Here is a 12217-nt window from a genome sequence, read left to right on the forward strand (position 1 = left end):
GGTGTGTGCCACCACCGCACAGCTGAGTGTGTCACTATTATTGTGTAAGTTCGTAGTAGATAGGTGACTGTTTGACTCTTAATGTATAAGTTCATGAAAGATGGAGCTGAGTTCATCACTCTTACTGTGTAAATACGTGGAAGATGGGGGTAAGTGTGTCATTCTTAACCGTGTGTAAGATAGAAAACAAAAGATCACACTTGTTTGGGCATTGACTAATTCCTAAGACCCAGCCTCATAGACCAAGAGAATTTAACTAAGTAGAGATCCAGAAATAGAGAAAGAAATGTAGGTTGGATGTGATGGTTCTTGTTAGTGCAGGAAGATTGTGAGCTTGAGGCCAGTCTGGACTATACAGTAGTGAGAGCCTGTCTTTAAAAGCTCACTCTAACATAAAAAAGAAATCTGAAAAAGAAAAAAAAACAAAAAAACAAAAACAAAGCAAAAAAACCAAAACTGATGACAAAGTCTCCAGCTGAGTGTGGCAGCTTTCTGAATTTGTTTAGTTTTGCAAAAGAAATGTAAAAAATACGTCTGGTAGGTGGCTTAGGTGGTTTTGTTGGTAACAGCACTTGTCTGGCATTCGGTGAAGCCATGTAAACTGAGTGTGGTGGCAAATGCTTATTATCAATCCTAGTACTCTCCAGTGGAGGCAGGATTTAGAAGTTCAAGATTATCCTCAGCTACATAGCAAATTTGAAGCTAGCCTGGGATACATGAAACCTTTCCTTAAACCACACTCTCCAAAGGGGACAAGGACTAAAATTTGGTAGGTGCTGTAAACCTGTAATTTCAGCTGCTCAGGAGGCTGAGCCAAAAAGGATTCAAGCCATCCTAGGCAACTCTGTGAGATCTGGTCTCATAAAGCCGAGGGGTAGCTTAGTTGATAAAGTGTTTGCCCTGTAAGTATGAATATATGAGTTCAATCCCTATTACCAATATTTTATTAAAAAAAAAAGGCCAGGTATGGTGGTATGTACATGGAATCCTGGTTCTGGGAAGGGAGAAACAGGCCTACTAGTTTAACCAAATAGGTGAAATCAGTGAGAGACCCTGCAGAAACAAAAATACTTCTGGCCTCCACATACATGTACATGTACATGTACAGAAACATGAACACATTTGAAAAGAAAAAAGGAGGGCTGTAGAGATGTCTCAGTGGGCAGCAATAGTGACTGCTTTTCCAGAGGATTTGCACCGATGTGGTAACTGTTGTTCCAGGTCCATGGGAACAGGTCTATTGGCTTCCATGAAGATATACATACACTTAAAAACACCCATTCACTTAAAATAAAAATCTCTGGCAGAACTCTTGCGTAACATGTCCAAAAACATGGTCAGTCCCTGGTCTCTCTCTCACACAGGCATGCAGGAATACATGTACTAAATTAAGCAGGGCAGAGGATGTATGCTACCCTTTTAAAAGTTACTGTGTTCACCTAGACCTGATTCTGGGTGTCTTTCTGTACTCACGAATAGTAATGGCTGTTAAGGCATGGGTATTTTTTTATTCTCTTTGTTTTGTTTTGTTTTTCGAGACACGGTTTCTCTGTGTAGCTTTGGAGCCTATCCTGACACTAGCTCTGGAGACCAGGCTGGCCTCAAACTCACAGAGATCCACCTGCCTCTGCCTTCCAAGTGCTGGGATTAAACGCCCAGAATATTTTTTTATTCTTATAGTTTTGTGTGCTATATAAGAAAATGAGTAAAGCCTAATTAGAGAAAAATGATAATGATTTGCTAATCCACTCACCCACTTGGGTTTGGGAAAGGATGTGTTGCAGCCTGGCTCTGTCCTCTTCCTCTACCACTTTTTAACATCTTGATAGTTTTACTTAGTGTCTCCTTGCGATTTCCTCTGTTGAATGAAACAAGGAGATTTCCTCTGTTGAATGAAACAACAGTATAGCTTTACTAGAGAATCATTTGGAGTGTTAATGAGTAAAACATAAAGAGAAAGCCTCATAAAATAACTGATTGACAGCTGCCCTATGTGTATTTCAGTACTTCTTTAGTTTTTCTCAGCTTTGTCTCCCTGATGTTTGAAAGTTTTTCAGTTTGTTAAGCCTTACTTGGTATTCATCCTTTATATCACCAGAGGGAAGATGCTAGAAAGAAACATAAGACTGAAAAAATCTGGTGTGCAAAAACTTTAAAAAAAAATGGTGACATGGGTTTAGATAAAACTTTTTTGTTTTTTGGTCCTGTGGAGAGTGTATGTGTTAATCATCGGTATTATGTGAATCCTTTCAGATTTTAGATATAAATATATAGCATGGTGCTAATATATATTTTGTGTTTTAATTAGGTACACCTATTAACAAACGACCTGTGCTTGGGTATCGGAATTTGAATCTTTTTAAGTTATTCAGACTTGTACACAAGCTTGGAGGATTTGATAACGTAAGTATTATAATCTCACTATAAATAATTTTCTGAATGGGGTTTTCATATAATGTGACTCCTTATGTATCTGTCATCTCTAGAATTATTGTGTATTAGTAAGAATATAAGGAAACTAGGATGAAAAGTACAGTCTATAAACAACAAAGTAAAGATGTTATTTTTCAGTGACAAGTTTGATTACCTGTAGGAAGTCCTATCTTAGTCAACAGTCAAGGCACAGCCACAGAGGTGGAAACACTTTTTTTTTCCTCCCTGGAACTTCCCATGTAGATCTAGACTGGCCCGAAACTCAGAGATCCACTTGCTTCTGTAGACATTAATGGTGTGTGCCACTATACCAAGTCTGTCCTTCCCTCCCTCCCTCTCCTCTCTCACTCCACTAAAATTGTCTGATGTTTTAAAGTTATTATGTATGATTCATCTAACTAAGAATGTTTTACAGATTAAAATGCCTTACTAAGTTGATAGACTAGTTTTGACTTACTAGCTTGTGAGTTGATGGGAAGAATATACTTTCAATTTTTTCTTTTTGTTAGAAGTGTTGATTTAAAAAATGGGTACTTTGACTTTTATCATAAATGAATTTATTTAACAGTCTAATGGCCCAGTATTTTGATACTTACAACTGTCTAATTAATTTGTTAGAGTAATAAAGCTTTTTATTTGTAAACCACATTTAAAATTTATCATTTGGTATTTTTCATACTGTTAAGCCTAGAACCAAGAAATGTAAGCATATCATATTTGTTATGTATGTAAAATGTATTACTACCTTCCTACCTTTGATTTGAAAATTTTTATTTCCTTTGTCCATTAGATTGAAAGTGGAGCTGTTTGGAAACAAGTCTACCAAGACCTTGGGATTCCTGTCTTAAATTCAGCTGCAGGATACAATGTTAAATGTGCCTATAAAAAGTAAGCCAGTGTACTCCATGTGACTATCTTCAATGTCTTACCTAGAAAACAGCATGGGATATATAATTTAACTTATGCTAATTTAGAAGAAAATGGAAATTTTTGCTGTAGAACTATTTCTAGATATTAGATATATAAGAATATATAAAGAAAATATTGAATTCCAGGGTCAAAAAGTATTGCATAGAAATTAAAAAAGCTAAAGTCCCAAAGCCAAAGAGATCCCATTATTAGCTGTTGGTGATCTGTGACCCTATATACATCTTAGTTTTCTTATATAGGTCGTTACTACAGCGTACCTCTTAGGAGTACTCTGCTGATTGAGTGAAGTTTACTAAAGTTCCTGATACCTTGCATGTTAGAAATACTCAATAATAGATTTTTACCTTTCATAATTTTAATAGCTTCCACTAATCCATCTGGTAGCTGCTGTTGTTATTTTATTTAGATGTATAACTTTTCACTCTTGACACAGGTATTATATTTTAAGCAGAGCTTCCTGTGTGTTTTGACCATATTCACCCCCAACTCTTCCCCAATTCACCCTCCCTTCTCCCCCACTCAACTTTCTCCCTCTACCCCCTTTTTTCCCTTCAGTACCAATTTGTGCTGCCCAAATATTCTTGGATGTGTGGTCTTCTACTAGGAGAGTGGTTAATTTACCAGGGGCTACACACTTAATAGACAATTATCTTTCCCTCTCCCAGAAGCTAACATTTATCCATAAATCCATAGCTTGGATGGGAGCAGGTACCCAATTCTTCTTTCCTTACTGAGATTTCGTCTAAGTTTGCCTTGCATGGGTTTGTACATTCTGTCTCTGCTACTGTGAGTTCATGTGTGTAGCTGCCTTGCTGTGTCTAGAAGACAGTGTTTCTTTGTAGTTCTCTACCACCTCAGGCCCTTATACTCCTTCTTATCCCTTCCTTCCATCTCTTCTTCCACAATGATCTCTGGTTCTTGGGCTGGGGTTTGTGCTGTGTGTGTGTGTGTCTGTGTGTGTGTTTCTTTCTTTGTTTTGTTTCCCCCCCCCCTCTCTCTCTCTCTCCCTCCCTCCCTCCCTCCCTCCCTCCCTCCCTCCCTCCCTCTCCTTCTCATTATGAATGACCATCAGTCTCTTATTCTTACTGCACTTTAGGTGTTAGGTAGTTGTGGGTCACTGTCTACTTACAAATAGGAGTTTCTCAGGTGATCAATGAGTATGATGGTAAATCATTAGGAGTTTAATGTTATGTCGGTTTAGCTGCAATAGTAATAATAGGGTCTCCCCTTGTGTCAGTGACCTGTCTTGCCACAGGTTTCTAGCCTGATAATGGTACCCAGGTATGGTTTTCATTCTGTTGAGTTGGACTTCAGTCTAATCAGAAAGAGTTTCTTTACCCCCATAATGTTTGTGCCACTGTTGCCCTAGTGGACATGTCATTCCAGGCCAGCCATTATTGTAGCTTGAAGGGTTAAAACTAGCTGGGTATGGTTAAGGATTACTTTTCTCTTCCAGTAGTTTCCTTAGTATCTTGCAGCACTATAAAAGTGTGCATGTAGGGATGAAGCGTCCAGGTTTGTAATAGCTTTATTTCATCATGTCCTATTATTCAAGCGTGTGTTTTCTTGAGCAATAGGATCTTACTGTCCAGTTCTGGAGAGTAACCAAAAGCAGTGCAGTAGCCTGTCATGTTTGGGGGTCTGTAGAACGTCAGGCCAATAACTCCAAAAGAAACAATTCATCCCTCCATTGGACTTTTTGTTATCCTCTGGTCTCTAGTGTGGGCATTGTTGAGCTGTTATGGGATAATATTTTTTCAAAAGGTATTTGGTGTTATTTATCCATCCCCCTATTCCCTCTTCCAACATACTCCCCACTCCCTCATTCCAGTTTAACCCTTCATGTCCCATTATTCTCTTTTAACCTTTTGTATAGTGTATTCCCTCCCCTGCCTTAGAAGTCCCTCCCTGTGACCCTTTAGTAATTCCCTGACCTTTGTGGATATTCCTAATAAAATACACATATTCTAAAGATTCAACAGTAACATTCACAGACAAGAGAAAACTTTTGATTGTCTTTCTGGGTCTGAGTTACCTCACTCAGAGTGATTGTTTCTAGCCCCATCCATTTACCTGTAACTTTTAAAAAACATATTTTATTTGTGTTTTTCTTGAGGGAGGGAGAATTTAGGCATAGTGACCCATGTCTGTAATCCCAGAATTTTGGAGGCTAAGGTAGGAGAGCCAAGAACTTTGGAGTTACATAATTAGACTTTTTCTCAGTAAGAGACAAGGAGATAAAGAATTAGAATTCATTGAAGTGATTATATAACCTAAAACATGAATGCATATTAAATAACAACTCTGTAATTCGGGCATGATGATGCATACCTGTGACCCCAGGAAGCTTCCTCATTGCCTCTAGCTTTAGGCCACCTCAAAAGATAAAAAGCAAAAAGAAAACAAACCAAAGCAGTTCCTCACACTGTTCAGTAATATATTGGAATGTTTCTTACCAAATGTATCCTTTCTGCATGTTTCCAAGTACAGTAATATATTGGGATGTTCCTTACCAAGTGTATCTTTTCTGCATGTTTCCAGGTACTTATATGGCTTTGAGGAGTACTGCAGGTCAGCTAATATTGACTTTCAGATGGCATTGCCAGAGAAAGTTCTTAACAAGCCATGTAAGGATTGTGAAAATAAAGAAATGAAAGTTAAGGAAGAAAATGAGACAGAGATTAAAGAAGTAAATGTGGAAGACAATAAGAACGTGACAGTAAAAGAGGAGACACCTGCTGAGGATGAGAGTGAAAGAAAAGAAAACATCAAACCCTCTCTGGTAACCTGACACTCTTATTTTCATTTGTTAGATTTTCTACAGTCTTTGTAAGTTCCCCAAATTTATTAGTGTACTGCACAGTATTAAACTTCGTTCTATCTTTTGTTAAGGGAATTTGTTATTTTTTGATATGCTGGTGATTAAATCCGGAGTTCCAAACTCTTCTACTGAGCTATATCCCCAGCCCTCCAATGTTACTTTAGAATAGTGTTATAGTAACTATTCAAACTGAGTTTTAGCTATTTTCATGTAGTGTGTTCTTTAAAATGTAGGAGTTTCTTATAGAGCATTCTGACTTTACCAGTAATAATAGCTGTGCCATATTGGTTGGCACCTCTCATTGCTGATAGCTAGGATCATGGATTTAGGCTTAAGTTTTTACTGTTGTTGGTTTAGTTCTTCTGATCTTTCTCTAGGGAAGTAAAAAGAGTTTATTAGAATCTATACCTGCACAGTCTGATCAAGAAAAAGAAGCCAACATTAAAAAACTAGAAGAAAAGGAAAGCTCAGAGGATAAAGACAGTGACACAGCTAGGGCAGAGGAGTCCCTCAGCCCAGAGGTAGATGCTGAAGAAGAGCAAGCACGATCTGGGTAAGATCCTTGATTTGGTTATGATGCATTTTGACTGGATACAGTCTTATCATTTGCTCTTGTGAATGTTTGAAAGTAAATTGATTTGATTGATGAAGTACATAAGCGTTATTTGCATTTGTTAAGAAAAATTGATTCCTTCAGAGACCCCATTAATGTGAATTGTTGAAAAGATCATACTTTTTTGATCTATTCTTGCTCTCATCATGGAAATTTATATATAGTGTTTATGAGGGAACAGTGCTCTTTACTGTACCGGTAGTAAGAGTCATGAACATGATACATTAGCTGTGGGTGTACATGCATCTTAAGCAGAGAGTGTGTGGGTCATTTTGGCTGCATGTTGTGAGTTAATACTTACTTGATTTGGCTACTTGTGAATGTTGACTTATATGCACTGCTGGTGGGTTCTTGGCTTTGTAGGTAATCTTTAATTTTTATCTCTGAGATTTAAAAAAAATCCTAAGCATCTATAATGCTAGGAGCTCTTTTAAATAAATACAACCAACTGTTTTCATTTTAGTATTTTAGAAATTTAATTATAATATACAAGTAGGGAAGAAAACTAAAAACTAAATATGATCAGGTAAATGTAATAAGGAGTTGTTTTCATATTTTGTTATATTTCTCTGTATATATGTATATATCTGAAGTATACCTTACTGGTGTTGGGAGATTATTCCAGTTAAGAAATTGTAAAGGTTGGGATTTTTACTGAAACATGTTGATCACTTTAGCTTTCTGAAATACAGAAGGAAACAATACAAAGGTATGGTTTGTATACTTCTGGCAAGATGTAGCAGGACAGTGCAAGGTTCAGATAAATATAATAGAGTGTGTGTTGAATGGCTTCTTACTGTTCGTGTAGAGAATATTAGAAGTGTTCCTACCAGAAACTTCCAATTCAAAAAAAACTTCATTTGCGACTGTTAGCTAAAAATCTGAGAGCTACAGTGTCTCTGGGATGTATTCTATGGTTCACAGATACTTGCTAGTAATTTTTCTTTGTTCTTAATAAGTGTCTAAGTTGGTCCTTTAGTCAGTAAATTCTATTTTAAAGTTTTGTCTATTTAACTTGTCAGTTGTATGAGTCCTTTATGTAATAACTGTGAATATTCATGAGTACAGTTGTAGCCTGCACATTGATGATAAAGCCAGCCCTGTTCATGTAAAGATTACTGCATAGTCTAGATATATAGAAAGCTAGGTTTATATAAGTGCACTTTATATTTATATGGTGACACATTTTAAGAACATATCCCTTTTATTAAGTAATGCATGACTATTCATATCACAAACCAAAACTTTCCTTTTATGAGTACCCACATTTGATATTATTTAAACACATGAAGAAAATAACTATTAAAAGTGCAGTTGCGTTGCTTAACCCCAGGTACATTCTGAGAAACCATTGCTAGGCAATTTCATTGTTGTATGTAGCATGAAAAAGTGTCCTTATATAAAACTGGCTATGACATCACAGCATAATCTTAGGGGGACACTTACTGTATGTGCAGTGTCAACATGACTGTGCTAACTTATGCATTATATGCCCCTCTGTACCACTAGAGTTCATCTACCCTTTCATTCTCCTGCCTTGCTGCCACCTTTCCTGTACTATTGCACTAATGTGGCTGCCAAATGACTAATGGGTGGGTTGTACACAAAGTGATTAATTAGCTCTTGGCAGAGTGGAGCAGGACAGTGCAAGGTTTTATCATACTACTCATAATGACACACTATTTAAAATTTCTGAATTGTTAGTTTCTGGAATTTTATATTCAATATGTTTTTAATTGATAGTGATGGTGGATAACTAAAACTGGGGAAAGCAAAACTACAGATAAAGGGAGACACTATAATTGATTTCTTAGTTTTACCATTAAGTGATAACAGAATATTTACATTATAAAAAGTTAAACACATCAGGATATGAGGGGTTTTTTGTTTGTTTGTTTTTGATATTTAAGTTTTCCATTTGGCCACCACCAGGAATTTTCTCTGTCCTAACTATAGTCTGGGCTAGGAGATTAAAATGGTTAAAACTTATGAGCTTGCTTGGCTTGGTGCCTCCTCTTCAGTATGTATTTGTTATACTGTGGTTTCTTTTTCTTCTTACATTGTGAGTAGTAATAACAGACTAGGGAAATCTTGCATTTCTTGTTGATTCAGGTTTATTTTGTCAGTTTTATTCTGACATAGCTTGTTTCCCAAACATTGTTGTTCTTCACAAGTAACTTCAGGACAGCCAGGATTGATTAATGGGTAAAAGCATCTGCCCTATGAGTCTGACTGCCTGAATTGGAGACCCAGAACTCACAGTGGAACAAGAAAACCAACTCCCCAAAACTTCCCTCTGACCTCCATACTTGCCCTGTGGCTCATTGCACTTGTACTCATATAAAACATACATTAACACAATAATTTTTAAAAAGATAAATCATGTGTGTTTGTATGTTTTTTTGTAATGTACATCAGTTTAGCTTTTAATGAGTATGTTGGTTATAATTGGTATTTTCAGGAAATGCTTTTCTGGGCATTCTATGTACCATCAAGTTCATCATTTTCTCTTTGAATTTGCCAGCGATACCTTTGAAAAAAACAGAGCAGTTTTCTTTGGCTAATTGCCAGTATTTATGTTATTTGCTTCTTTGAACTTCAGTGTGTGGTTTAATAAAATTTCATTTAGTTGGTATCTGAGATTGTATTTAAGTCCAAATTTTTAAAGTTTTGATTCGTCTATTTTACAATTACCAGTGTTCTGTTTCTTCAAACTTTCACAGGGCTGTCTTTATGTCTGATAATATTGGCATGTACCCAGTGGGCTCAGTGTATTATTTGATATATGAGTTGGTTGTTTTCACTATTTTGGAGCTTCTTTCCTTTGTACTATGTTCCTCATCACTCCCTTTCTCTTAGATGTTCAGGATATAATCCTTAAACATGAAGGAGTGGTATTCTTTAAGAGCGCTCTCCTGGCAGTTTTAGTATATTATGTAAATAGCACATTCGTTCAAGGTTATTCTTAATAGTTAGAATGCCAACTCTGATTTTGTGGTTATCTTGGCTAATTAAAATACTTCATGATAGAAATGCTAATGTTTGTTGAATAACAATTCATGTTTTTCATTTCAGATTAAAGCTGTTGTCATTTAGGCCTAGGTTTCTAAATAGTGACTGACTTGGCTGTACCTATACACCTAAGTCTTTACCCATTTATTTGTTTTGAGTTTCTGAGAACAGGGTCTTGCTAAGTTGTCTTTTATCTAGAGATCTTCCTGGCTCAGTCTTCTGTGTCCTGGGAGAGACTATAGGCTTGAGCCACCACTTCAGACAAAGTTGATGGATTTAGTACCTTTGTGGCCTCACTCTTCATTCCACATATGTTAGGTGTTCTCATTACCTGCGTAATTATATGGCTGAGACACGTCACTGAAAGATTTTATGAAAGAATGTAAAACTGATATTAGCACTGCAAGGGCCTTTCTATATCTGTTGTTATATGATCACACATTCCTAGTTTATGAAGTGATAGATCCTTTGTGAGAGAAACTTGTTGATGGTGTATTCACACCACAAAGCAGACAAACTGCCTAAATATTCTGAATTCGTATTTTAACCTACTTTATGTAAAACTAGTGACTGGGAAGATTCAGATCTTTCTCAATACAGGCTTATGGATAATAGAAGAACATGGTGATAAACTATAGAGTCTGTGGCAGGAGGATCATAAGTCAAGGCTAAACTTGCCTGCATAATGAGACTGTCTTAAAATCCCAATTGAAAATAAGGGAGAAAAAAAAAAAAAAACCAAACCAAGAATACAAATGCCGATTTTAGAAATTATGTGATACTGAGATAGTGAAATAGTTAAGTTCTCTTAAGTTTGGGATAGTTGGTGTTTTAGTTTTTCAGTATTTGGAGTTGGCTTCTCAATTTGCCTGCCTTTTTAGAAACTTTAATGTTGAAAGCATCCATGACAGGAAAGTTCAGTAAATGTCTAGTAAAAAGCAGAAATTGTGATACTTGCATAGATAGATGTGATATTCATGTGACTGTATAGAAAATTCTTGTGAAAGTTAAAATTATATTCTATTTTAACATTTGAGGATCTGGTTGGAGCATATCTTTACTAACAGTTGCCATTTGTTAGTTAAATATTTTTGTTTTAAACATTCTTAGGTTGGAAATACTTGTTTTAGAGTAAGTTTTAATCAGAAAATGACAGTTAAGTGGTGTGTGTGTCTGTTTGTGTTTTTGTCAGATGAGTTGTAAAACACTTCTGTAATAAAACATGAGAGAATGGTTAGTTAGGCATACTAGTTTCCTACCATTCAGCACAACTTCTGTTCTTTTGACTGGTGGAAATCAATCACTGAGACTTAATATCTCTCTCTGTCTCTGTTTCTCCGTCTGTCTTTTAAGCAGGGTCATAGTATGTAGCCTGGACTGGGCTCTGAACTCACATTGGTCCTCCTACCTCATCCTCCCAAGGACTGGGATTGCAGTACAGGAAATTTTCTTTTAATGGACTTATTTTGCTTCTTCATTTTCCTCTAAATAGATCTTTCTGACACTTGTCCTCTCATACAGGTTTTAGTTTTTAATGCTAAATTGAAACTCAGAGCATTTATACACATGGAACCTGCTATTCTGGAACAATCACAGCCACGATTTTTATCGGTATATGTGGTTTGGAACTGAAACGCATATGAAGTAACTTTTATTAACTCTGCAATTTTTTAAACCTTTCAAGAGATGAAACCAATAAAGAGGAAGATGAAGATGATGAAGAAATAGAAGAGGAGGAGGAGGAAGAAGAGGAGGAAGAAGATGAGGATGAAGATGATGACGACAACAATGAAGAAGAGGAGTTTGAGTGCTATCCACCAGGCATGAAAGTACAAGTGCGGTATGGACGAGGGAAAAATCAAAAAATGTATGAAGCTAGTATAAAAGATTCTGATGTCGAAGGTGGAGAGGTCCTTTACTTGGTGCATTACTGCGGATGGAATGTGAGGTAACTTGAGTTTCAGCTAGTGATTATTACAACCACTTCTAAAATACTTTTCTATTTAAAAACTTACATAACGAATTACAGACTTAGTAGTATTCTAACTGAAATCACATTAACATTAAAAATATCAAGCTTTTAGCATGTAAATACCTCACTTAATGACATCCTACCACCCTACTTCGTGTTTTCAGTACTTCACAGACATCTTTAGTGTATGAGAGATAGGTCTAGACAGTTAAGTCTAATACACGAGATTAATAGAGTGTACACTGGAATGAAATGATAGAAAAACCTCACACATGTAATGTTTTTCGATTCTTGACTTCATCATATCATTGCCAGGCTGCCTGCTTTCTCAATTTTAAATCCCCACATTCTTTGTGGTCTTCCTAAGTCATCATCATACCTTTCTCCAGTAGGCAAGGATTTCAAAGTTGGAGTTTCTTAAGAAGCATCACCAGTT

The 12217-nt window shown here is 36.4% G+C and overlaps 1 protein-coding gene across 4 annotated transcripts in view; it reads left to right on the top strand.

Annotated features, from left to right (window-relative positions):
- The window catches only part of Arid4b (AT-rich interaction domain 4B), a 128557-nt gene that overhangs the window by 83822 nt on the left and 32518 nt on the right, over positions 1-12217 (top strand). For 2 of the 4 annotated variants that reach the window (XR_003484125.2, XM_027409410.2), the window contains exons 13-17: positions 2309-2403; positions 3224-3321; positions 5905-6145; positions 6562-6737; positions 11494-11757. Coding sequence is in view for 3 of the 4 variants with exons in the window: in XM_027409410.2 (XP_027265211.1) it covers positions 2309-2403; positions 3224-3321; positions 5905-6145; positions 6562-6737; positions 11494-11757 (874 nt within the window). In the remaining variant the exon portion in view is untranslated. The remainder of the gene's footprint in view (positions 1-2308; positions 2404-3223; positions 3322-5904; positions 6146-6561; positions 6738-11493; positions 11758-12217) is intronic. The other 2 variants (XM_027409412.2, XM_027409413.2) reach the window with 2 other exon arrangements.

Source organism: Cricetulus griseus, chromosome 3, assembly GCF_003668045.3.
Source record: "Cricetulus griseus strain 17A/GY chromosome 3, alternate assembly CriGri-PICRH-1.0, whole genome shotgun sequence".
Lineage (NCBI taxonomy): Eukaryota > Metazoa > Chordata > Mammalia > Rodentia > Cricetidae > Cricetulus > Cricetulus griseus.